The sequence below is a fragment of the Herpailurus yagouaroundi genome, unplaced genomic scaffold (assembly GCF_014898765.1).
Source record: "Herpailurus yagouaroundi ecotype Mexico unplaced genomic scaffold, PumYag 162, whole genome shotgun sequence".
NCBI classification, from domain to species: Eukaryota; Metazoa; Chordata; class Mammalia; order Carnivora; family Felidae; genus Herpailurus; species Herpailurus yagouaroundi.
The window spans coordinates 61072165-61100001 of NW_024412403.1; the positions used below are offsets into that span (position 1 = coordinate 61072165).

The following is a 27837-nucleotide window of genomic DNA, read 5'->3' on the forward strand; positions in this document are numbered from 1 at the left end:
TCCGGGCACCCTTCCCCCTCTACTTCACGACCTCCATTTTCCTACTGGGCTGTGGCTTCTGGCGTCATCTTTCTCCTCCCATCCCTTACGACACTACTTGTGGGGCTTGCCCGGTAGGCCCTGGCGGCAAAATCCGGATTTTTCCACCCCTCCCTCTCTTCTCTCACTTTAACCAGATCTACCTTTCTCGACCCCGTTCTTCCAGTGGGTAGTCTCTAGAATGACCTTCAAACACTGTCTCCTAATAAGATTTTATAAAGATTGTTCTTCTAAATGTAAAGAAATCTGGGGTAGACTCAAACTAATGAGATGTTTTTAGGACTAGCGTAATTAACAATCGGCCGGATAATTTGGCCTCCGTCCAGCACGATCCAAATTTTGAGGTCATGTGATCGCCTGGGATTAAACCTGGGATTTCACCGGCCAGCCACTGTGGGACAACGCTATCGCTATTTCCGGTCCCTAGATCGTAGCATAAACGTCACTTCCTTAGCAATGCACTTTAACCTGTTTCACGCACGCCTGCTACATTACAGTTTACGACGTAGTCTTTGTGATTTTTTTGTGTGTTTTTTTCTCTAATCGCAAGAACATTGATGTTCCAACGATCCGCAAAAATATAAACCCCCAAAATGCATCACGCCCGCCTGGGACGGCGGGGCGGAGCTCGAGGTCACGTGACTATCTAGGCCCGCCCCTCTCTGCAGCTGAAGATTTCCCCTCCCGCAGTGACAGAGCCTCTGCTCCGTGATCGGTACTGCTTCTGCACCTCGCGCCCGGGCAGGTGAGCGGCGACCGGTAATCGGTGACTGATGGGGATAGGACAAGGGGTGGGAAGAGGAAGAGAAGGGAAAGTGTGAACGGAGGCCTCAGTTGTCCAGGGCTTCCTCCCCGCTGTCATCCTGCACTGACTGGGAGCTCTTTTCTCCAGTTCTCCTGACCCTCGCTTCCCCTACTGTGGTCGCCCCGCAACCTAGGAGTGAGATGTCCACCTTTCCTGTGGTTGGGGATGAGTGCGGCCATTATGGTTCCCTACTTGGAGTCAGGGGCTTACTGTAGTGGTTTTGGTTCAGCCATTTCTCAGGGTCTGCAGTAGTCTTCAGGTCCTGTTTCCGAAAGCCCATTCTTTGGCAGAGGCCCTACTCTGTATCTTCAGCCGCTGGCTGGGGAGCCGGGGAGGTAGGAAAAACCCTGGAGGCAGAGGCGTATCCGATGAGACAGGCTTGGGAGAGAATGTCACTGATGTGGCCCTCACTGCGGAGTCACTGTAAAGCTTTCTTCCGAATGTGCTTTCTCAGTCATTGTGAGTTTTTTATCTGACATCCCTGCGAGAGGCGTTTTGTAGATGTTCACGTACTTTGGTTGGGCCTGGAAGGGCCTTTTACCTTTCTCTTCTCTGATGTTATGGTGCAGGAAGGGAGAAAACAGTTGAAAGAATAAAGATATACTACCTTCAAAACAGGAGGTGTTGGTAATGCGACAGTCTCAATTGAATGGCGAGGTGTTGAAAGATGATGGTGTTGCGGCTTCTTGCTCTACAGGAGACCCAGACTAGCGTATGGGAAAGTGACTAGGTTTCCCCAAACGGGAAGTAATTCTTAAGAAACTGATGGGTTGGAAATATAATTAAACCAAATGTATTTGACCTGAAACTTAAAGGTAGGGAGGTTAAGTCGAGATATTGTTTACTTCATATTTTCAACCTTTGACATTCTTTTTTTTTTTTGCCATTTCTCCCTAAAATCCTACTTAATCACCACCCCCAATCAATTCCTTGACCAGTAGTAAATTTATATTAAGTAGCACTTGTATTCCTTCTTAGCTTTCCCTATTGTATAACTCCAAGGGACTTCTTCAGATTTTGATGAATAGTGTTTTGTGAAAATACAGAAACTATTTTGCTTAGGTTTTTGACCAACCCAATGTAATCCCATTTCATATGTAATGTAGTAACCAGTGTTTTGATCCCAAACAGTGTGATTTAGGGAAGAGTGTTTTTCAGTTTGGGGTTAAACTCTTTTATTTACACCTCAAACTCAGGAAATCTTCTGGTTCTTTTAAATTGAAAGGCCTTACAAAAATGACAGATTTGATTTTTAAAATTTAAATTACACTTTTTTAAAATCTGAAAAGTCATATTCTCTCTTAAACCTTGTAATTTTCTAGTCAGTGTAATGGAAGAATCCATTAAAAAGCTGAAAAGTGAGAAAGATGGAATCTGTTTTTGAGTAGTAGATGTGACTGGTTTTGGTTTTTTATATCATCCAAATTCTCTACAATAAACTGATTTTGTTAAAGTGAACAAAAGGTTAAAAATTCTAGCATAATATTAATTTAACAAAATATTTTTATAGTAATTTCAAAATCAAAAAACTGATCTATGGATGCTTCTTACTAGAAAACTTAACTTTAAAAATGTTTTTTGCTTTCCCTAAGTAATAAAGAAGACCACTATTCTGATTTACAGTTTCAACATTTGGTGCTATTTTCCTAATCTGTTGGTGTGTTTATGTAGCCATGCCTGCTACGAATATAAATATAGTTCCATCCATTAATTTGCTCCAGAGTGAAGTTCCCTGATCTCTAGAGGAGAGAAAAACATAAGCAGTGTTGCTTCATTGGCCAGGTGACATTCCATCAAATAGGACACATTTTTTTAAGAGCCCTAGAAGTCCAAACCAGTCCTGTCTGGGTGAGACCAAAGTAGGAAAGAGAAAACCAGCTAAAGAGCATTGAGTACTAGAGGAGAAAATGTCAATATGAAAGAGGTTGTGAATGAGTCTGCAATTTTACCGCACAATTTCCCCAATTTTAGGGAACTATGAAAACAGTAGCTTAGACCACTAATGAAATTGGAAGCAGGAATTGGTGACTAAATTGCTCCTCAAGTTGAATGTGAAAAAGAGCTTTAACATTATGCATAATTCACACAGAAACAAGTGATTTGAAGCTAGGAAGGCATTTCTGAAACTAGCTTTATCAGTTTATGAGTATTACATGGAGAAGCCTTAACATTCATTAGGGAATTGTGCTGTAGTCCAACAGTAAATGACCCACGAGAGTTTCTGTGTTAAGGTCCCTGACACTGCTTGTGTGCTTACTCTGAAGTCTTTCTTATATTTCACTGCCTTTATAGATTATCACCACCACCAAGAATGTGTTTTCTCCCCCTATTGGCAGAACTAGACTTTTGGTCCTATAGACTATTACACAATATTTTCTATTCTGTTTTCACTTTTAGCACATTGTATTTAATTACTGTTGTCTGGGCTTTTCTTTAGTAAACCATAAAGCTCCTAGGAGTTCAAGGATAGTGTCTCTACAGTTGTGTCTTCAGAACCAGGATGCTGAAGTACCCGATGGGTCCTTAGTAAATTGTTTATTGAATGAGTGACAATTGAACGGGAAGATTAAACTATTTTTAAACCTGTTGCAAATCATACCTCCTTCTAAGGTTGTGCACTAGGTATTAGTTTTCAAATATAAATTGGTAATAATAACCATCTAAATCATGGTCAGAGGAATGGAGATAAACCAGATAGGTTTTATTAATGCACTGACCAACTTATTTTCACAGCATATGGTTACTAATAAGTATGGTTATCATCCAAGTATGAAAGGGAAGGGAAGAACAGTGAGTTGTACTTAAAAATATGGCTTTCTGTTAGGCTACAAGTGTTATAGCACTAGAGTTAAAATCAGAAGATCATCGGGGCTCCTGGGTGGTTTGGTCGGTTAAGCGTCCGACTTTGGCTCAGGTCATGATCTCACGGTCTGTGAGTTCGAGCCCCGCGTCGGGCTCTGGGCTGATCGCTCAGAGCCTGGAGCCTGTTTCAGATACTGTGTCTCCCTCTCTCTCTGCCCCTCCCCTGTTCATGCTCTGTCTCTCTCTGTCTCAAAAATAAATAAACGTTTAAAAAAAAAATCAGAAGATCATCATTCAGCCCTACCACTTTAGTTACATGTTTTTTTTATTTTTTTCAACGTTTATTTATTTTTGGGACAGAGAGAGACAGAGCATGAACAGGGGAGGGGCAGAGAGAGAGGGAGACACAGAATCGGAAACAGGCTCCAGGCTCTGAGCCATCAGCCCAGAGCCCGATGCGGGGCTCGAACTCACAGACCGCGAGATCATGACCTGGCTGAAGTCGGACGCCCAACCGACTGCGCCACCCAGGCGCCCCTGACCCAAATTCTTTAATGTGATCCAAAGACACTTAAAATTTTGAGAGAGAGAATGTGTGAGTGAGTGGGGAAAGCGCAGAGAGAGGGAGAGACAGAATCCCAAGCAGGCTCCACACTGTCAGCAGAGCCCTACACAGAGCTCAAACCCACAAACTGTGAGATCATGACCTGAGCCGAAATTGAGGGTTGGACACTTAACCAACTGAGACATCCAGGTGCCCCTTTAAGTATTTTTTTTAAGGTTGTATTTTTTTTTTAAGTAATTTCTACACCCAAGATGGGGCTCAAACTTAACAACCCCAAGATCAGAATCACATGTTCTACCAACTGAGCCAGCCAGTTGCCCCCATAAGCTTTCATTTCTTATGGGTAAATACCGAGTAGAATGACTGGATCATGTGTGTGCGTATGTTTAACTTTTTAAGAAACTGCCAAATTTTTTCCCAAAGTGGTTGTATCGTTTTACATTACAGCAGTATATGATAGTTCTAGTTCTGTGTCTTTACCAACATTTCCTATGGTAAGTCTTTTTAATTTCAGCCATTCTATTATGTATAGAGTGCTATTTTGTTGTCGTTTTAATTTGTCTTTCTAATGATGTTAGGCATCTTTCATGTAGTTATTTACCATCCATATTTTTTTTTGATGAAGTATATGTTCAAACCCTTTGCGCATCTTTTAATTGTGCTCTTTAAGTCCAGTTTTGGGGAGTTTTAAGATATATTCGAGATAGGTCCTCTATTACATTTATGCTTTGCAAATATTTTCGTGCAATATGGAGCTTGGCTTTTTGTTCTAACAATGTTATGAAGAACAAAAAATTTTTAATGTCCATGAATTACAGTTTATCAATTTGTTCTCTAATGGATTGTGTTTTCAGTATTGTGTGTAATGAATCTACCTAGTCCAAGAACACAAAGCAAGGTTTTACATTTAGGTCTACCGTCCGTTTTTAGCTTATTTTTTTAATAAGGTACAAGGTATGGCTTGAAGTACATTTTCTTAATGTTTATTTTATTTTTGAGATAGTGAGTGGGGAGGGGCAGAAAGAGAAGGCGACAGAGAATCCCAAGCAGACCCCACAGTCAGCAAAGAGCCTGATGTGGGGCTCAAACCCATGAACAGTGAGATCATGACCTGAGCAGAAATCGAGTCGGATGCTTAACTGACTGGGCCACCCAGGTGTCCCTTGAAACACCTGTTTTTTGCATTTGCATAGATACTTAATCTACTACCACTTATTAAAAAACTATACTTTCTCCACTGATTTGCCTTTGTATTTTTGTCAAAAGTCAGTTGTCCATTTACGTCTGTGTTATATAGCCTTTTTGAGCTGATAAATGTTTATAGAATTTTAATAATACCAGACAGAACAGTGGAGATTTTATCTGTTCTTTGTAGAATGATTTGGTATTCTAGCATTCATAATATTAAGTAAAATAACTGCTAACAGTATAACATTTTTAACTTATAGCATAAGTTTTTATATTAGAAGGTCATTCTTTGATGATGATATCTTGTTTCAGCTTTGGCCTCAGCTAAATACTGTTTTTTTAGATCTTGGCCATTGGGCATTATGCCAGAATGTGTATTTAGTGCACTTCAAAGGAGTTATATCAGTTTTCACTCAGTGAATGAGCTTGCCTATTTCCCATACACCTTTTGCCAGTATTGTCACTGAGCAATGTTTAGTAATTACCTACTATGTGTCAGGATGCTTTACTTTGCAGTTAGGGGTACTCAACGAACAAAGCAGGTGTGGTCCCTGTTTCCCTGGTATTTACAGACTGGCAGTGGAGACAGATATTGAACAGCTCTGTTCACAGATTTTTAATTATATTGGTAGCAAGTATGACAAAGGAGCAATATTGAAGGCTGTGAGCACATACCAGGAAGTTAATTCCTTAGCAAACTATGCTTTTGAAAATCTCTATCTGTAATTAAATCCTTCTCTTCCCACAGACAATTTAGTTAAATAACTCTGGTTGTTATTAATCATGGAATACTAGGCAAGCCACTAGAAATGCAGATTTCTTACCCTCTGAATTGGAAATGTCTGTGAACTTTTGACTAAAGTCATATCTTTAAATCCATGTTGAAACTGTTTTCCACCTATACTAGGCAGCATTCTTCTCCCTTCTGTGCACACTTTATCCTCTGGGTCATATTTTCATTATAGAGATTTTGTGAATTCCTGAGTTGAAGGTGAACCTGTTTATGGTGATGCTTTTTATAAACACTGGGTTAATGTGCCTTTGCACAGTTTGTGAACCTTCTATCCCTTCTATTCAAATCCATGAAATAAATGACAAGATGGATCCATCTGAATACATAAACATCATTTTCTGACACAAATGTAATAGCATTTTCACTGCAACACTGTTGGTGCTGACTCTTGTATGTACATCGTTCTTAAATACATGTATTGTTTTTAGTTGGCCAGTTTGGCTGTTGGTGATATGTTTTCTTGGCAAAGCAATCCAGAAAATGTCTCATTAATTAACATTTAGAAGAGTGATATGGTAATTGTAGGCGGTTGTTAAGAGAATTTTCTAAGTATTTTGAGCAATAGTTTTTTAAAGTGGTTGCAAACTTCCTAGGTTGACTACTTTTGAAGGGGACAATTCTCTTGCATGACTGCTGACATTTTTTTTTAATTGGTAAAGTCACTTCATCTGCAGTTTGTGTGAGACAACCTATCCAAAATGCTCAGAGACCATGCAGGTTAAGGATCCTCTTGGAAGAGAATTTGCTAAGGACAGTCCTTGATACTGTGAACTTGGAGATGCAGACTATTTAACACAAGAAATTTAATTATTATGATTAAATACATTAGGGGTTGGGGGAAGACTGTAGGATTTCAGATAAACTAATGCTTCATTTTTGTTGTTAGATTTTAAAGATAGTTCCAGTTTTTCACTTTCGCAGCATTAAATACATATGGAAATAAATACTTATCCATGTGTCAAATGTGTTCCCAGAAGTTCAGTTTATAATCAAAGGGTTTGAACATTTTTAAGGACCTTGTTGCAGTTGCCAAATTGCTTCCCATATTTTTTAGAAAATAATGAACCCAAAGTGGCCTTTGTTTGATGGTTGTAGGTCATTCTTTTTTTTTCTTTTTTAATTTGAGAGAGAGAGAGAGAGAGAGAGAGAGCATGTGCATGGGGAAGGGGCAGAGACAGAGAGAGAGAGAAAGAATCCCAAGCAAGCTCCACACTCAGCATGGAGCCCGAGGCAAGGCTCAGTCCCACAACCCTGGGATCATGACCTGAGCCAAAATCAAGAGTCGAATGTTCAACCAACTGAGCCGCCCAGGCACCCTGGTTATAGGTCATCCTTATGACCGTTAATCAATTCACCATCTCATTCTTTATCTACTTTTTATTTATTCTTGGAGTGTAGCCCTGTAATAATTTGATATTTTGTTGCTTTAAATCTGCACTGATCTAAAATATTAGTAATAATTTTTAATTGTGCATGTATTGGGGCACCTGGGTGGCTCAGTCGGTTAAGCGTCCAACATTGGCTCAGGTCATGATCTTGCCCTGCATCATGCTCTGTGTTGACAGCTCAGAGCCTAGAGCCTGCTTCGGATTCTGTGTCTCCCTCTCTCTCTGCCCTTCCCCTGCTCACACTCTGTCTCTCTCAAAATAAATAAAGGATTAAAAAAAATTGTGCATAAATTGAGTCAACAAGACAGTATGAAAGTCTCTTGAAATATGTAGCAACTCAAAGGCTATCATTTTATCGGGTTAGAAATCTGTTTTTCTGTTTTTTAGTCTTTATTCTAGTGAGGGTTGGCAAGTCTGACCTATCTAAATATTATTACACTGTATTTAGTTCTAATACCATATATGATTGTTTCTAGGAAATACTTTCTCCCCCCCCCCCGACATTTTAGCAACTGAAATTAATGTCTGTCCTGCAGTTTCTGCAGTGTAATATAAGAGTATGTTACAATTGATAGTATCTTAGATGGAATACAGTATTACTTCTAGGTAGGAGTGTATGTGTGTGAGAATTGCTCTTAGGTGACATCACCATAAAGAGTATCTTTATGGACTTTTAGTTGGTTGCCTTACCTTGGCTTCCTCTAATCAATAACTTAAAATCAATTAAAGTGCACTAGCAAAGTGTAAAAAATAAAAATAGCAAAAAATGGGAAGCCATCTAGGTACCCAATAAGGAGAATTCTTAGGTAAGCTATGGTATCCATTTAATAAAATATTATACAGTTTAAGATGATACTTGTGAATAACAGTATATGAAAATGTGTTATAGTATTGATTACAATTTTTGTCAAAAATTGTTTATGAGGAGATAAGTCAGTAATATTTAAGTGATGAGACTTTCCCTTGGATACTTTAAAAATTGCAAGCATACTGCTTTGGAAAATAAATTTTAAATAAAAGTATAAGTATTAAAGGCTTTTTTTTTCTTTACTGTTTATATCATTTGGCTCTCTTCTTGGCTGTTTACATCTTAGGTAAGTTAGGATATAAATTAAGGGACTTTCTTCTTGGACTCATTTCTTCTTAACCTAAAATTAAGAAAATGTTCTAAAAATTCACAAAAAGTCAAATGGGATGTTAATATTAGCCTCACTAGAGCTTTGTACCTCCAGTTTAAGAAATAAGAAAAATAAGGGGCGCCTGTGTGGTGCAGTCGGTTAAGCGTCCGACTTCAGCCAGGTCACGATCTCGCGGTCCGTGAGTTCGAGCCCCGCGTCGGGCTCTGGGCTGATGGCTCGGAGCCTGGAGCCTGTTTCTGATTCTGTGTCTCCCTCTCTCTCTCTGCCCCTCCCCCGTTCATGCTCTGTCTCTCTTTGTCCCCAAAATAAATAAATGTTGAAAAAAAAATTTTTTTAAAGAAATAAGAAAAATAAGATGGAATTTCTCACTCAGGTACTAGTTAGGTAGCTTCATTGTTCCAAATTTATGAGTCTATTAACCAGCAAGTTTCTACTACTATTCCCTGCTTTTAACAGTAGCAAAATTGAGTCTGTTTTGTTAATATTCTTACTTGCTTCAAAGATGCTTATTTTCCTCTGAGATATGTCCATTTACTTTGCAGTTCATTAATATTTACTTTTTTTCCCTGCTGTTATAACCAGTTAGGTTTGTGTTATGAAGCTAGGTGTTAATAAAATACGGCATTATGCACTGTTCTTTAAAAATTAATTTTTTAGGAGATGGATATTTTAGGAGCAGTCAATTCTTGGTTGTTCTACTACTTACTCTTTAACTTTTGAATGATCTGTCATCTTTTTTTCATCTCTTTTCTTTTGCAAGAATATTAACCTTTGTAATTCTAACATAGACTCAATTACTAATGGAAAATAGACACCCGTGGTTTTAAAAAGAGAGATAATAGGGGTGCCTGGGCAGCTCAGTCGGTTGGGCATCTGGCTATTGATTTCTGCTCAGGTCATGATCTCATGGTTTGTGGGTTCGAGCCCCACATTGCGCTCTGCACTAACAGCGTGGAGGCTGCTTGGGATTCTCTCTCCTTCTCTCTCTGCCCATCCCCTACTTGCATGCTCTCTCTCTCAAAAATAAATAAACATTTTAAAAAATAATGAAAAGAGAGGTAATGAAGATTAAAACTGTTGGGAATATAAGGTCTTTTGAATTATTTGTTATGAAATGCCTACTTGTTAAAATCGGACTAAATCTGTGCTTCACCGATTTATAGCACTGTTGTCTTCAGTGGGTTGTTTGATTCTCAAAACCTATTTACTAAGCAAACAATACCATCATCATAGGACTGTTGTTAAGTGTTAAATGAGATGTGCCCATTTTTTAACATAATGCCTGGAGTGTAATATGTGCTTAATGAATAGTAGTTGATATTATCTGTTTTTAATTTCAGACATTTTATCAAGTTACTGCTGTGCAAGGCACTTTGATGTTTGGAGGGAAGGGTAAGAAAATGATAAATATGCTCCTTGAAGGCAGGAATACTCAAATATGTTCATGTTATGGCTTACCATTTATCATAGGCTTCTAGCCTATAAATTCATACCATACAACTTATACAGTAAATACAGTATTTTGTGTTTTTTAAAAATAATTTTTAATTTTATTTGGGAGAGAGAGAGTGCACATGCATACACGAATTAGGGTGGGAGGAGGGGGTGCAGAGAGAGAGGGAGAAAGAGAATCCCAAGCAGGTTTCATGCTGTCAGTACAGAGCCCAATGCGTGACTCCATCTCACAAACTTGTGAGATCACGACCTGAGCCAAAATCAAGAGTTGGTGCTTAACTGATGAGCCACTCAGGCACCCCCAGTATTTTGGGGTTGTTTTGGCTAAAACTTTGGACTATCACACTCAATATAGTACAGTTTTACTTATTAAAAATTTGAAGTGAAAGGAATCTAATTGTTTATTTCTAGAAATCCTATAAAAATTGTTCATGGACAGGCCTGTCAACAAACCAAAAGCGTAGCTGATACAGTTTGAATTCTGTTTTCCACTGAAGTGTCTACCCTAGCTTTTATCTTTACTATTCCTTTTCAGGAATGCCTTTAGTTTGATAAATGGAGAGAGGCATGTGTGCATGTCCTCCAAAAGTTTCATTCCAATAGAAATAAAGTTTTCCTGATTCCATTAGTCCAGTTTGCCACCAGTAATTTTTTTGTACTTCTCTACTCTTTGGTTCCCACTTTTGTCTGCACATTTCCTCATTGTCCATCTCAGTAATTTTTGTAAACTATGTGAGTAATGACCTTATGTTTGCCTTTATTCTTAACCCTTGGTCTATTCATTGTTCTTTTTTTAAATAGCAATACGAAATATGTGTAACACATGAAAATATTTATTCTTAAAACTCTTTCTTCTAATGTTGATTAATTTAGTAGACCAGTAAAAGCAACAAAGACCCAGATGCAAGGTGGCCTGTCTGCTTAGGTTGGCTCCCTACAGGTCCCAAGTTTGCTCATGTCCCATGCAGGTGAGCACATCCCAAGCAAAAAATGTTTCTCATGACCTGTATCTTTTAAAGAGCAAAGAAATCATTTCCACAAGCTTTTCAACAGACTTGGCCTTACCTCTTATTAGAGAAAACATCATTACACACTCATTTCCAACCAGTCATTCGCAAAGGAACTGGAATTACTTTCATGGGCTTATCAAAATTTGTACCAATTTAGGGTTTTATTGGCAAGATACAAATGGAAATCTAGTTATGCATAGTCATCTGCTGCATAAGACCTTCTAATGGAGATACTAGGTGGGTTGATTAAGTAGAATGAGTAGGAAAGTGTTTCACAAAATGTTTTAACACTGTACTCTAGAAGTATAATGTTATTAGCTTATTACTATTATGCTGTTGTTATGTTAATGTTATTAGCTTATTACTTTACTTTGTTATGACTTATTCTGTAACTTTTTGACCAAGCATAAGACTATCAACCTGATTTATTTTGCCTTTCTCTAAGAAGGTAAACTGTGTACAAAATTGAGTAGTATGTGTCTCAGGATTTTATATGTAAATAACATTGTCATGGAACCTTGGTATTTAGCCCTTACATAATACTTCATACTTGCCCCCACTAGCCCCCAGTATTTCTGGAATGATGAAATTACCAGGTATAGTGCTTCAATCAGTAGCAATTTAGAGAGAACTTTATAAAATGGAAGAAACAGAAGTGACCCTCTAGTGTTGTGATTTGCTACTGCAGTGTTCTGCAGTGTGGAGGAGAGACTGATGACTCATTAGATCAGATGAGTCTAGTTAGCCTGTGCTAACTTTCTGGATTTCTTCCCTTCTATAGCAGGGTTTTGTTTTGTTTTTAATTTTTTACAGATATGGGTAGAAAACCCTACAATTTGTGACTATAGGAATCTTAGTTGTAAATTGCATTTACTTTTTATCCTTAAAGTAGGAATTGAGAAAGTAAAGGCAAGGTTTTTTTTTGTAATCGTTGAGTTGATTTCTCTGAGTGCAACCATGTATACCACATTGTTTTAATAAAAGCAGTTGTTTTTAAGGTAGGTATCATGCTTTTTTTTTTTTAATGTTTATTTTTGCGGGGGAGAGAGAGAGGACATGCTTCTACCAGCAAGGAAGGGGCAGAGAGAGGGAGACAGAAGAACTGAAGCAGGCTCTGTGCTAACAGCAGAGAGCCTGATGTGGGGGCCTGAACTCACAAATGGTGAGATCATGACCTGAGTTGAAGTCTGACACATAACTGACTGAGCCACCCAGGTGCCCCTATGCCTTTATTTTTTAAATGATGGAAAGCAGCAAGAATAGCTGTATTTTGTAATAGGAAGGAGTTATTAAATAGCATATAAAACTTAGTGTAGCATGAAATCGTATCATGTTATTTTGGACATTATGGAGATTTGGGATAAGATTTAACTTTCAGTGTAACGTGACTTGCGATGTAATTTGCTTATTTCAAGTTAAAATGGTGTCTTTTTAAAAATGTTTATTTATTTATTTATTTATTTATTTATTTTTTTTTTAACGTTTATTTATTTTTTTGGGACAGAGAGAGACAGAGCATGAACGGGGGAGGGGCAGAGAGAGAGGGAGACACAGAATCAGAAACAGGCTCCAGGCTCCGAGCCATCAGCCCAGAGCCCGACGCGGGGCTCGAACTCACAGACCGCGAGATCGTGACCTGGCTGAAGTCGGACGCTTAACCGACTGCGCCACCCAGGCGCCCCTAAAATGTTTATTTATTTTTGAGAGAGAAAGAGTGTAAGCGGGGAAGGGGCAGAGAGAGAGGAAGACACAGAATCTGAAACAGACTTCAGGCTCTGAGCTGTCAGCACAGAGTCTGACATGGGGCTTGAACTCACAAACCACGAGATCATGACCTGAGCCAAAGTCGGATGCTTAACCAACTGGGCCATCCAGGTGCCCCTAAAATGTTGTCTTAAACATCTTTAAAAGCCTATGCTTTTTCACGTAGAGGCATAAGCATTAAATAATGAAATGGATTTTAATGTGGGGTATTTTTTTTAACTTATTTACTTAAATTCTTCAGATTCTATGTCTTCCTTTCTCTCTGCCCCTCCCCTACTTGCACTCTGTCTCTCTCTCAAAAAAAAAAAAACAAAAAAAAACCTTAAAAAAATTAACTTATTTACTTAAATTCAAGTTAGTTTTCATACAGTGTAGTATTGGTTTCAGGAGTAGAACCCAGTTATTCATCGGTTGCATATAACACCTAGTGCTCATTCCAACAAGTGCCCTCCTGAGTGTCCATCACCCATTTAACCCATCCCCTCACCCAACATTCCTCCAGCAGTCCTCAATCTTTTTTTCTCCATATTTAAGTCTTTTATGGTTTGCCTTCCTCTCTGATTTTATTTTATTTTCCCTTCCCTTCCCCTATGTTCATCTGTTGTGTTTCTTAAATTCCACATATGAATGAAATCATATGATATTTGTCTTTCTCTGACTGTCTTATTTAGCTTAGTATAATACACTTTAGTTCCATCCACGTTGTTACAAATGGCAAGATTTCATTCTTCTTGATCATAGTATTCTATTGTGTATGTATATATATACGTGTGTGTATATGTGTATATATACATATATATACATACGTATACAGATACATATATGTACATATATATACATATATACGTATACACATATATACATATACATATACATATACATATATATATACACATATACACACACACACACACACACACACACACACACACACACACCACATCTTATCCATTCATCAGTCGATGGCCATTTGGGCTCTTTCCATAATTTGGCTATTGTTGATAGTGCTGCTATAAACGTTGGGATGAATGTGCTGCTTTGAATCAGCATTTTTGTATCCTTTGGATAAATACCTAGTAGTGCAATTGCGGGGTCATAGGATAGTTCTGTTTTTAATTTTTTTCGGGAATCTCCGTACTCTTTTCCAGAGTGGCTTCACCAGTTTGCATTCCCACCAGCGGTGCAGAAGAGTTCCCCTTTCTCCATATCCTCACCAACATATGTTGTTTCCTGAGTTACTGATTTTAACCATTCTGACAGTGGTGAGGTGGTATCTCACTGTGGTTTTGATTTGTATTTCCCTGATGATGAGTGATGTTGATCATCTTTTCATGTGTCTGTTAGCTATCTGGATGTCTTTGGGAAAGTGTCTTTTCATGTCCTCTACCCATTTATTCACTGATTATTTGTTTTTTGGGTGTTGAGTTTGGTTAAGTTCTTTATAGATTTTGGATACTAACCCTTTATCTGATATATCATTTGCAAATATCTTTTCCCATTCCATCAGTTGCCTTTTAGTTTTATTGGTAGTTTCCTTTGCTATGCAGAGCTTTTTATCTTGATGAGGTCCAAATAGTTCATTTTTGCTTTTATTTCCCTTGCCTCTGGAGACATGTCTAATAAGAAGCTGGCTGTGGCCAAGGTCAGAGAGATTGCAGCCTGTTTTCTCCTGTAGGATTTTGATGGTTTCCTGTCTCACATTAGGTCTTTCAACCATTTTGAGTTTATTTTTGTGTACGGTGTAAGAAAGTGGTCCAGTTTCATCCTTCTGCATATCACCGTCTAGTTTTCCCAACACCGTTTGGTGAAGAGACTGTCTTTTTTCCATTGGATACTGGGGTATTTTTATTTTCACTGTTTTCATAGATAACAACGAAGGGTGATTAATGGGTGCAAAGTAGTATGTTATGAATATGCTTATCAAACTGCTATATTAGCAGCCCTGTTCAGTGATTAAGTGAATATGTCTATCTAATGAATAATTTTTATTTTATTTGTGGGAAGGAAGCAATTTCCTATTTATCTTATAAAATAGATATTGTATACGATGGAGTGCAAAACTTGCTTGGAATAAGAGAATGTACAAGAGCATACAAAGAAATTTCCCTGCTTACAGTAGACTTCTATAACATCCTGTTCTCTGTCAGGACTGGGAAGAGCTTGGTGGGTATTTATTCACTCTTTACTTGTTTTTCTCTTCTTGGGGTGCTTTGGTGAAAAAATTTTAGAAGTACAATGGGAACCCTTATTTCAGTGCTGTGGGGATTGAAAATTCAATTTTCAGAAGAGCGCATTTCCTTGGACCAGTCCTTGGAAGTTTCTCAAAGTGTTTAGATGTTAAGAAGTTGGAGCCAAAAACTTCTGGACATGGAGAACATATTTTCCAACTCTATCAGAAAATAGTTCTTTAGAAGTTAAATAAACTCTTAATTGGGACTTCTTTTCCTCTAACTACTGTTGATGGGTTCTATCTAAGTTTCTGTTGAAGGACAAAAAGCAAGTTCCTTGTAGAAATTAAGGCTTTGGTTGTAAGGGACCTGACCTCTGTGTCAGTAGCTTGACTTAGCCCAAACATTACCCTAAATGCTCTGCTTTCTAAAGCCACTTTTGTATCTCTCTTCCCTTTTCACAGAATAACTAGTTACAAGATAACTAAGAAAACAGGCCAGAGATCTTTGTGGTTCAAGTGTGAGTCTAAGTTTCACTTATCCAGGGAGTAATTATTTACTTTATTCAATACGTGAGCATTTTGGGTTCTCTGGAATCAGATGCCTAGAAAGTCTGTTGTATAAATAAGATCTTTGTTAGGGATCCACACATGTGAAAGGAAGGAGACAGACTCCAAGTTGGGAAGGGAAGAAGTTGAAATGCAATTGAAGCCTAGAAAAGCCTTAGCCGACTCTGTAGGGAAATCTGGAGTGAGTGTTACTTATAAGAGTATCCCGGGGCGCCTGGGTGGCGCAGTCGGTTAAGCGGCCGACTTCAGCCAGGTCACGATCTCGCGGTCCGTGAGTTCGAGCCCCGCGTCGGGCTCTGGGCTGACGGCTCGGAGCCTGGAGCCTGTTTCAGATTCTGTGTCTCCCTCTCTCTCTGCCCCTCCCCCGTTCATGCTCTGTCTCTCTCTGTCCCCCAAAAAATAAATAAACGTTAAAAAAAAAAAAAAAGAGTATCCCACATCTGGGTTGACATGACTGGGTCTTTATACCTCCGTTTTGCTCAGTCACCAGGTACAGATTGCCCTGTGAAGGGTGTGAACATGGGCAAGGCAGCTCTGTGACTGAGGCAGACCCTGAAGGGTTGACTGGTGGCTGTTGGCTGTCCACTGATGACATTCCACTGACCTTTCTTAAAGGAGGGTCTGGATGCTGCATCTCTGAGTCTAATTTTTTTATAAATGCTTATGTATTTATTTTGAGTAAGAGCACAAGTTGGGAAAGGGTAGAGAGAGGGAGAGAGAAAATCCCAAGCAGGTGACACGGGACTGGATCCCATGACCGCAAGATCACCACCCGAGCTGAAATTAAGAGTCTGATGCTGGGGCGCCTGGGTGGCGCAGTCGGTTAAGCGTCCGACTTCAGCCAGGTCACGATCTCGCGGTCCGTGAGTTCGAGCCCCGCGTTGGCCTCTGGGCTAATGGCTCAGAGCCTGGAGCCTGTTTCCGATTCTGTGTCTCCCTCTCTCTCTGCCCCTCGCCCGTTCATGCTCTGTCTCTCTCTGTCCCAAAAATAAATAAACGTTGGGAAAAAAAAAAAAAAAAAAGAGTCTGATGCTCAACCGACTGAGCCACCCAGGCTCCCCCTGAGTCTAATTTGATAAAACTATTGCCTTGAGGCAGAGACTGTTGTCCTTCATACCATATAAGATTGTTTAGATGCAGACAATAGAAACCAGCCTTGTGAATTTAGAAGGCAGAGTAGTGCAGGCTGTAAGGCCCAGAGGCATTGGAGTCAGTTTGCCAAGATTCAAATCCCACCTTTACTTCTCTCCAATTTTGTGATCATGGGTAAACTTACTTAGATCTCCATTCCTTAGGTTTCCCATTTGTAAAATGGAGGTGGTATTGGAAGTTATTAAGTAACTATTCACTGAGAGCTTCTCTTCTTTGTCCAGGCATTGTTTTCCGTGCCGTCATGAAACTTGCATTCTAGGGAGTGATACAGATGGTAAAAGAGTGAAATAAAAAGAAAAATTATATTCTTTCAGGTAGTCAGTTTATAAGTGCTGTGAAGAAAAGCAGGGTAAGAGCATTGAGGCTGACAGTGGGAACAGGGAGACTGTTCATGGGAGTGAGAAAACACATTCTGGGCAGCAGCACAGCAGGCGTAAAGGTCTGAGTTGCTGGAGCCAAGATTAAAATTTAACTGTGTTAAAACATCAGCAATGGACAGAAAAGTGCTGGGAATTCCTGCTTTTTATACTTCAAAAACTGATGTTTCCATAATTTTCTTATTTTATCCTGAAAGATGTGTTAAGAGCTGGGGATATATTTGCAACCACTTCTCTGCATATAACTCAGCGGAATACAAAAGGCTAAGTTACTCATAATTGTTACCATTTTTTCTTCTCTTAAAACTGACTTTTTAAAAAGTAGAATCCTCTTGATTTGCTGTATAAGAATATTAATCAGATGAATACAGATTTGTGGATCTAGTGAAAGCATCTCTAAGTAAACTTACAGAATTATTATTTAGGCTCTTAATTCTCTAATTGGATGTTATTGTTTCTAAGGTCTCCTGTCTTTGGCGTAAATTAATATATGCCTAAAAATAAAAAGTTAAAGATTATAGAAACACTAGTTTCCATGGTGGCTAGGATTATTCAGCTGAGTGATAAACCCACATGGTAGCTGAATCATGAATAAACCCTCTGATTTCCGCTAATCATTGCTCATACACTTAGAGGCTGTCACCGTTGTTTTAAAGGGAATGTATATAAATGCTTATTTTAAAAAATCAGAACAGATAACCTTTATTGTCTTATGAACTCTCCAGAATACGTTGGTTAACCCCAGAAAGTTTGAGTCACCTGTGAAAAAGCTCCACTGTATACTCTAGTGTCTCCTTGTTCATCCTGCAGGTCTCAGCCCAGCCTCTTCTAAGTCATTCCCATCCTGCCCAGGTCTAGGTTCCGTACCTTTGCTTTATGCTCTCCCAGATCAGCCTGCACAGCTCCTATGACAACACATGTATCACTTATTATAACTACCTATTTGTCTTTATATCCATCCCACCAGGCCAGAAGCTCCTTGGAGGAGAGATTGTGTCTTCTCACTCCATTCTGTTTTCAACCTGTAACACACAACACATCATTGATGCTTAAAATCCATTTTGTTTTAAAAAATAAAGTTACGGTAAAATGTACATAATAGCTAAGAAAAAAACTAGCCAAGTGACTAGATTTGGTTCAAGTAACAAGAGGGTAAGACTACACTAAGTGCTGTTTATTTGTTACACTGGGTACTTTTTAGGAAGTTAGGCAAGATTAACTTGCATTAACAGAATAAAGTTGATAGTCATCACTATTTTTTGTTTTAGTTTCATTTTATTTATTCGAGAGATACCCAAGACAGTGTGAGTGGGGAGGGACAGAGAGAGGGAGAGAGAATCCCAAGCAGGCTCTGTGCTAATAGCACAGAGCCTGACACAGGGTTCGAACTCACGAAACCACGAGACCATGACCTGAGCCAAAACCAAGAGTCAGACACTTAAACAACTGAGCCACCTAGGCACCCCATCACTATTACTTTTCTGTTAGGCTTACCATTAGGTGCCTTGCAACAGCCCCATTAGATTTTATAGATGAAAATGAGACTCAAAAAGTTGAGAGAATGTGATTTGCCCAAGGATGCAACTTAAAAATTCATACTCAATCTGTCTGACTCAAAGCCTTGGTCTCTCTCGATAAAAAGAAGCAGCCAGGATGGGTGAAAAAGTATTCTTCAGTACTTACTCATATAACGTTCAGAATACAATTTTTTTATTTTGTTTGCTCTACTTGAAAAGAAAAGAGTAGCCTCTGGAGAGAGAGATCTGAAAAAAACTGTTGGAGAGTTAAGGCACTAAAGAGAATTTCCTTGGAGAGGTCTCTAGTCTGTGGCTACAGCTGTTGGAAGAAATGGCCAAGAGGGTAGAAGCAGTGGGGAACTAGATTTATGTGGAATATGATATTTTCTAAGGAGAGATTTTTAAAAATAGAATGGCTTTTTCAAAATTCAAGCCCTGTTTGAATAGTGGTATTACTGATGAAATTCTTGTAAGCATTTTATATTTCACGAGGAACATTCAACAAATTTGTAATTCAGCCACATCTCTGGGGTAGGTAGTAGAATTTTTCCTGCTTTTCAAATGACGATATGAAGAGATTTTGATTTGTTCAGATCCTCCTGCAGCATGTCCCTGGTAGATCCAAAAAGTGTCCGAAGTCTGCTGACTCAAGATTTCATGCTATTTCCACTTTAATAGGCAAGTGACCATGTATCATGCAAGCTATATAAGAAATACTCATATTTGGGGAAGAAATCAGACTGATTATCAAGTTATTTTCTGACTTTGAAATTTTCTTATTTTCTGAAGATGAAAATTTGACCTCATTTGTTTGTTCACTACTTCTTTGAAGACTTTGCCCAACCCATTTCCCAAATAAATGTTTGTCTTTAAACTTTGTTTTTTCCCTTATTATGTAAGTAGTTTCTAGAAAAGCTTGTTCTTCTCTTTTTTGTATTCCAGTCTTTTGCAGTTTCATACCTGATTACTTAACAGCCCCTTCTACTGCATCTTTAGGAAGCTGGAAAATCCTAGTGAGCCAGTTTCCCCTTTTCATTACTTCCTCCCTCAACTGCCCTTCCTCTAATTTAATTTTCCTATTGAGAACACAAAAATCTTTGCTCTTTTATTGTGACATTTGTGACTGTGGTATCTGGTTTATTTTTTTCTAATTCACTTACATTGTTTCCAATGAGTAGAAGTATAACCTACCTTTAACCATAAATTACCAGCCTGATGATAGTCTCTACCTTATCACTGATGCCATCTTGAAGTTTTTGGTACCTTTCTTGCCCCTTTGATCATATTCCTCTCACTTGTAAGGTCTCCCCTATCTCCATGTGGTTTTCATCGTTATTTTCACTCATATTTGTTTCTTTCATCACTGGGTTCTTCCTTGTTAGCCGTATCCACTGTTACCCTTCTGAAGCTACAAAGTGTATCCAACAGAACTCCACTCACTGTTAATGACTTCATTGTTATACTCTCCTCCCCAATTCTTTGGTATCTTGGTTAATGGATTGCAAATTGTGTCCCATGGAGTATATGGTTCTGTAGTGATCCTTCATGGCTCCAAAAGACAAAAACACAACTCAGCTGTGCTTGAATTAATTCCCAGAGCTCAAGGTTTGTTTTTCCTTTGTCTTTCTGTATTCCTTCCAGCTACCTGTTCCCCCTACCTCATCTACATTGGTTTGCACTTCTCCCACATCTGAATTAGTTTCTCCTCTGCTCCCAGGGTGTTGTCATCTTGAATACTAAAGTCATTTTGCTTTATAGTCCTTTGTTTAAAGCCAGTGAAAGCCCCTTTTATTCACAATCCTATTCCCTAAGTTCAAGACAGGGCCTTTTCCTTGGTAGGAGCTCAATAAACATTTAATAAATTGAATTCCATTGACATTCAACCCATAACCATTTCCAGAGCTTTCCAGCTTCTTATCTTGCCTCCATCCCCTCCTCTACTTTAATCTGTTAGATGAATTAAACATCATTCTTCTCATAACAGCTCTCCCTTGGTTATTTTCCTATTGTTTATAGGCTAAAGTCCACTTGACATTCATTTCAAGACCCACACATTAGTCTCTCTACCATTGCATCCTTACTTTTCACTGTTGCCTTAATATAAACCTTTTATTCCATTCATACTGTCTATTAACTGTTCCTGAAATTTTTATTTCCATTCTTTTGTTCTTGTTATTTCTCCACCTGGAATGTCTTTACTGTCCTTCTTTTCTTAGTTGATGCTAATTCTACCTGACCTTCAAGAAGTCTTCCCTAATCATTCTAATATTTGTACTTTTAGTAAATAAGTATATGTTATTTGGTACTTTATTACTTACTGATCCATGACCCTTACTTTATGGTTGTTTTGGGACATTATTAGATTTTATATGTATGTGTATTTTATCTCCCTTGTTAAATTGCCAGTAATTATTAAGTGAGACCAGCAGTCAAAAATAAACTTTCTACTTTGGAATCCGCAGTCAGTTTTCTGTTTGGATTTGAATTGTTCATTCTTTGGGTTTTTGAGATTGCACATCAATAAATAAGGAGAACTGAATTTCTTAAACTGTTGTGTGTTTTGCAAAAAGAAGAAGAAGAAAAAGGAAAATTGCTCCCAGAAAAATTGTAAAGATAAAGATCGCTAATACATTAATATTTTTTTATTGTAAGATGTAATGTGTCAGATGGTGAAAAGTAAAGCAGGGAAGTTGCAATTTTATTTATTTTTTACTTTTAAATGTTTTACTTATTTTTGAGAGGGAGTGCTCACGTGTGAGTGCCAGGGGGATAGAGGATCTGAAGTGGGCTCTGCACTCACAGCAGAGAGCCGGATGTGTGGCGCTCAAACTCACCAACTGTGAGAGAGCTGAAGTCAGACAGCCAATTGACTGAACCACCCAGGAGTCCCTATTTCTTGCAATTTTAAATAGATAGGCAGAGAAGCCCCTCAGAGAAGGTGAAATTTGAGTAAAGACCTGAAGGAAATATAGGAGTGATTATCTGGGAGAAGAGTACTCCAGCCAGGAGGACAACATGTGCAAAGACCCTGGAGCAGAATGTGTGTATGTGTATATGTATATGTATTTATATGTAAGCATATATGTATATATATTTATAGTTTGTATATATCATATACAGAATGATTAAGGGGAAGAGTAGTTGGAAAGATCACAATGGCAATGGCAGAGAGGACAAGATATTGTAGGACTAGGTAAGCCATTGGAAAGACTTCACATTGTTTATTACACTCCTTGGTATTTTCTATGGAGTACTTTGCATAGGAATATGTAATCTTGAATTTTAATAATAACTGTAGACCATCCAAGAATTAGGTACTTTTAGGCAAATTTTAAGAACTTTATATTCTCTCTGAAGAAGTGGTAATAACTCAAGAATACCAATGATGAGAGTTAACTAATATTAGTTCTTTTGTTTTATGGTTTGTAATTACAACTTTTTTTCTTTAACCATAGGTAAATTAACATGATGGATTTCTCCAAGCTACCCAAAATACTTGATGAAGATAAAGAAAGCACATTTGGTTATGTGCATGGGGTCTCAGGGCCTGGTAAGTAATATGTAATAATCTCAATAGTAAAGATTCCTAACTTCAATTAATGTCTTTTCAGGGCATTTTAGGTAAAATACGCAAGTTTCTGTTCACTCACAGAAGTTCTATTTGCCCCTAAAAGATTTCATAGTTGCTATAAGACTGAGGTAATACCTCCATCATAAGAGCTTCTTTAGCATTCATTACCTTTTTTTTTTAAATCAAGTTTATTATTTATTTTGAGAGAAAGCATGTGTGCAGGTGAGTGGGGGAGGAGCAGAGAGAGGGGAATAGAAAGGGAGTGAGAGAATCCCAAGCAGGGTACAGAGCCTGATGTGGGGCTTGATCTCATGAACCATGAGATCATGACCTGAGCTGAAATCAACAGTTGGACACTTAACTGACTGATTCACCCAGGCACCCCTTTTGCATTCATTATCTTAAGTTGATAATTATTGGGCACTAATTTGTGATATCCTATTTATTATGTATGTGTGTAATTGGTGTTCAGAGTTTTAGATATGTCTTAATTTTTTGTTAAATCTGAGGTGAAATAAGACTATATAATATAAAATTTATTGCTTTTAGTATGTAATACCTTGCAGATAATAGGCATTCAGTCAATATATGTTAATGTGGTTTGAACGTCAGTAATTTTTTTCAGAGCATTTCTCAACAATATCAACCTTGGCTCTTTGAATATATAAATGCTTCTGGATGTTTATTTTACATTTTCACATAACTAGGTATCTGTGGGAAAGAAGTTTTATGACATGAGAATGATAATAGAAAGCAGTTAAAAACTTTGTTTTATTCTGCCAAAACTTGGGGTACTGCATTTTAAATAATATATCTCATTCTAGTTTTCATTCATTTTACTCCAACTACAAAACATGATTCATATTTTCCAAGGTAAAAGCCACTCATTGATTTATAATCCTTAGTGCCATGGATACTTATTTTTCCTTATGTCTCTTTTTTTTTTTTTTTTTTTAATTTTTATTTGAGAGAGTATGTGTACACAAGCAGGGGAGAGGAGAGAGTATGTGTACACAAGCAGGGGAGAGAGAGGGAGACGGAGACGGAGAATCTTAAGCAGGCCCCATGTTTAGCACAGAGCCCAGTGCAGGGCTTGATCTCACGACCCTGGCATTATGACCTAAGCCAAAATCAAGAGTCACTTAACTGACTGAGCCACCCAGGTGCCCCTCCTTATGTCTTTTTATAAACCTCATGCTATAGTCTTTTTGTTCTAATCACAGTGGAGGTAATGACCCTTTTCTGGTGTTTATGCAAATGAGGTCAGTAAGTCACAGTGTTTATTTCTCCCTAAGAAGTTTCTATAGCTTAGAACTTGGTGTTTGAGCTTGAACTCATTGGCAAAAACACATTTCAGTGTTGTCAGTTTCTTTTGCCTTTCCAAGTAACAGTTTTCCCCTTGATTGATGATCAGAAGGGTCTTTAGGAAAGGCAGGCTATATTCAAGAACTTTTAGGGAAAAGGCAAAAAAGAATACCATCAAAAGAGTTTAGGTAAAAATATTTGTCTGAAACTTGTAGTAAACTGCTCCTAGAACCTATTTCTAATTCTTAAGTGCTTAATAAAATGATAGAAAAATGGCATACTTTTGGGTTTATGAAATATGATTTAAAATTTTAGTTATCTCTGACATTTCAGTGCATCTTAACTCTTATATAGTAGGTATAGAGGTAAATATTTATGAAATTAACAAATCTTCCTTGTTCTAACACAAGTTAATTAAATATTAATACTTTAATAGTTTCCCCTTGGATATTAGTACATAGTTCTAATTAATTGTATCAGGAGGCTAAATACATCAAAAATAGAGTTATTCTGGGCTGCCTAGGTTGCTCAGTCTGTTAAGCATCTGACTTCAGCTCAGATCATGATCTCATGGTTCGTGAGTTTGAGCCCTGCATTGGGCTCTACACTGTGCCCTGACAGTGCAGAGCCTGCTTCAGATTCTCTGCCTCTCCCCCACTTGTGTGCATGCATGTGCACATGATCTCTCTCTCCTACAAAAATAAATAAACGTTAAAATAAGTAAGTAAATAAAACTATAGGGCGCCTGGGTGGCTCAGTCGGTTGAGCGTCCGACTTCGGCTCAGGTCATGATCTCGTGGTCTGTGAGTTCGAGCCCCGCGAGCTTACAGCTCAGAGCCTGGAGCCTGCTTCGGATTCTGTGTCTCCCTCTCTCTCTGCCCGTCCCCTGCTCATGCTCTGTCTCTCTCTCTCTCAAAAATAAATAAACATTAAAAGAAATAAATAAATAAATAATAAAGTTATTGCTACACAGATCTGAAAATGTACAACTTTCCCCACCTACCAGAAAAGTAACTTTTACTTACTAGACAATGTGATCTAAAATAGTAAGTATAAATTCTGGTTCAGTATTTATAAGAAATAGGAATTCTTGGGGCACCTGGATGGCTGTCAGTTAAGCGTCTAACTTCAGCTCAGGTCACGATCTCACAGTTAGTGAGTTTGAGCCCCACATCGGGCTCTGTACTGACAGCTCACAGCCTGGAGCCTGCTTCGGATTCTGTGTCTCCCTCTCTCTGCCCCTCTCCTGCTCATGCTTTGTCTCTGTCTTTCAAAAACAAATAAGCAGTAAAAATAGATTTTAAGAAATAGGAATTCTTAATCGGGACTTCACCCAGTGGTAATGACTAATTATAAACATCCTTATGAAAGACAATTTTTTTTTCTAGATTTTATTTTTTAGGTAATCTGTACCTAACATATGGGGCTCAAACTCACAGCCCCGAGATTAGGAATCACATGCTCTACTGATTGAGCCATTCAGGCACCCCTGAAAAAAATTTTTTGGATGCATATGTGAGTTTTTCTAGGTAGAGCTGTTATTAGTTTATCAAAGAGGTCCTTGTTTCAGAAGAATTTTAAGAGCCACTAATGTGAAGTATTAGAAATGAAAGTAAAGATGTCGTTTTAAATATTATTTCTCAAAGGAATAAACAACACAGTTTTGTTTCTCAAAACAACACAGCAAACTGATACTTGTGTGGCATTCTGCTGTGCAGCTCTTGTTCCAATTTTAGTTTAAACATTTTTTTTTTTTATTCCCAAATCCATCATTCCATGTATTATAGCAACCGGCATGATCAAAGTGTGTCTCGATGCTGCTAGGTTTGCCAAAGAGAACTTTGGACTTTTTGAAAATAATTTTCATCTGTATTATGTAAATGAATAAGCTTTAACCTAACACATACATTTTGTTTACCTCTATATCGGATGCTAAAAATGCATATTTTTGTGAAACTGTATGTATGTTTCATAGTGGGTGTTTTCTTTTTCTTATGAGTATGTAAGAGAGGTGTATATTTGGGTTAACCGGATATTTTAATTATCTGTAACTATTCACAGGATCTTAAGTTTTCACAACACTCATTTGTTCTTTTCAGTGGTTACAGCCTGTGACATGGCAGGTGCAGCCATGTATGAGCTGGTGAGAGTGGGCCACAGTGAGTTGGTTGGAGAGATTATCCGACTGGAGGGTGACATGGCTACTATCCAGGTGTATGAAGAAACCTGTATCCTTTTTGGTTCAATTTCTTGCCACTTTCTACAAGTCAGAATTTAGGGATTTATAGCAAAGGTGGAAGTAGCAACCACCAATGATATCAGACGCATGAAATGCTGGTGTTATAAAGAAACATGATTTTTACAGGAATTTTGAGGAAAGGTACTAGGAATTAATGATCTTATTTTAAGAAATTAATATTATCTTCTGAACGTTCATTGCTGTTTGTATTTTGGTAGTTCACAAACTTTAGGGGAAACCAATTAGAATTTTTCTTAAGAGTGACACATATTGTAGAAGAAAGCATAAACAGAATTAACAATATCAATTTATATGGTTAAAATTCTCCAGTCATGATTTCTGTTTAAAATAGTGAATTCATAAATAAATCAGTCACTACTGTCTGCCTGTATTCTAATAAATAATGCTAGATGACATGTTACATTATGGTTTTAGCACTAGGAAATCTTTACTTCTTTGGTTATCATAATTTTGGCTTTTAGGCATAGTATTTATGTTGTTTTCTATGAAAAAGAGATAATGTGTTAAACTTTGTGAAGAGAAACTACTTTTTTTTCAGCTTAATTTATGTGTTTTACTTAAATTGACTCTTAAGGGTAGTAGTAATTCTCCTTATTTATTATTATTATTTTTGTTTAAGTACAGTTGACATACAATATTTTATTAGTTTCAGGTATATAACATAGGGATTTGACAATTATATACTTTATGAAATGCTCACCATTATAAGTATAGCTACCATCTTACCAAAGTTATTACAATATTATTAACTATATTCCGCATGCTATACCTTTTTATCCCTGTGACCAATTTGTTTTATAACTGGAAGTTTGTACCTCTAATCTCCTTCACCTGTTTTACCCCTCCACTCAACCCTCACCCCTCTGGCAAACACCAGTTCTCTGTATGTATGAATCTGTCTCTGTTTTTGTTTGTTCATTTGTTTAATTTTTTAGATTCCACATTAACATGAAATTATATGGTATTTGTTTTTCTCTATTTTTCTCTGAATTATTTCATGTAACATAATACCTTCTAGGTCCACCCATATTGTCGCGAATGGCAAGATTTCATGCTTATTTATGGCTGAGTAATATTCTCTTGTGTAATGTACACATATGCATATATGTTACAGTGTTTTATGTATATATACACACAGGTATGCTGCATCATCTTTACCCATTAAATCTATCAGTAGACACTTCGGTTGCTTCCATATTTGGCTGTTGTAAATAATGTTGCAAGAAATACAGCGGCGCTAGTTTTTTGACTATTTTACTAAGATTTATTTGGTACAACTTTTTTGTCATACTAAAATACATTTTTTCAGGTAATTTGTCTCTCTGTGTGTGTACTGGTGTGCTAAATCAAAACAAAATCATCTGGAGATTTAAATAAAATTAGAAGTCTTTGTAGCTATGAAATCATGACTAATCAAAAAGACTTTTTTAAAAGACTTTTTCTATTGTTAGCTTTATCTTTTATTCAATCTTTTACGTGGTTTGAAGATTTAAGATAAAAACAAATGAAGGTGCATACAGTGACAACCCTCTTCACCATTGTCATCCTGTATTTGGCCAATTTTCAAAACACATGCATGCGTGCAGCCATTTTTATTAATTCCTTTTATTGTATACCCTTCTAGGTTGTTAATTGCATATATGAACCAATATGAATATGTTACCTTTCTTCCCCTTTTTCCCCAGAAGACAGCATACTATATGCACTGTTCTGTACCCTACTTTTTTTTATGCAAGATGGATAGGTATGTGAAAAGTATAGGAAAATGTTAGTGGTAGGATCTAACTGGTAGATATGAGAGTTCACTGTAAAAGTCTGAACTTTGCTCTAGGTTTGAAAAGTTTCATAATGGAAATGAAAATATATTTTGGAGATCTTTCTAGAGCAATTCATAGAAGCTCCTATTCTTTTTTTACAGCTACATAGAATTCTATCATATGAATATATATAATTTATTGATCTCTTTAATG

At 37.6% G+C, this 27837-nt stretch overlaps 1 protein-coding gene across 3 annotated transcripts in view; it reads left to right on the forward strand.

Moving 5' to 3' along the window:
• Positions 1 to 211: 211 nt before the first annotated feature.
• Positions 212 to 27837, forward strand: part of ATP6V1A (ATPase H+ transporting V1 subunit A) — a 57923-nt gene continuing 30297 nt past the window's right edge. The window contains exons 1-5 of one of the 3 annotated variants that reach the window (XM_040484538.1): positions 212 to 784; positions 10060 to 10111; positions 11048 to 11142; positions 22187 to 22281; positions 25707 to 25835. In XM_040484538.1, the coding sequence (XP_040340472.1) occupies positions 22197 to 22281; positions 25707 to 25835 (214 nt within the window). In that variant the 5' untranslated portion in view covers positions 212 to 784; positions 10060 to 10111; positions 11048 to 11142; positions 22187 to 22196. The remainder of the gene's footprint in view (positions 785 to 10059; positions 10112 to 11047; positions 11143 to 22186; positions 22282 to 25706; positions 25836 to 27837) is intronic. The other 2 variants (XM_040484537.1, XM_040484536.1) reach the window with 2 other exon arrangements.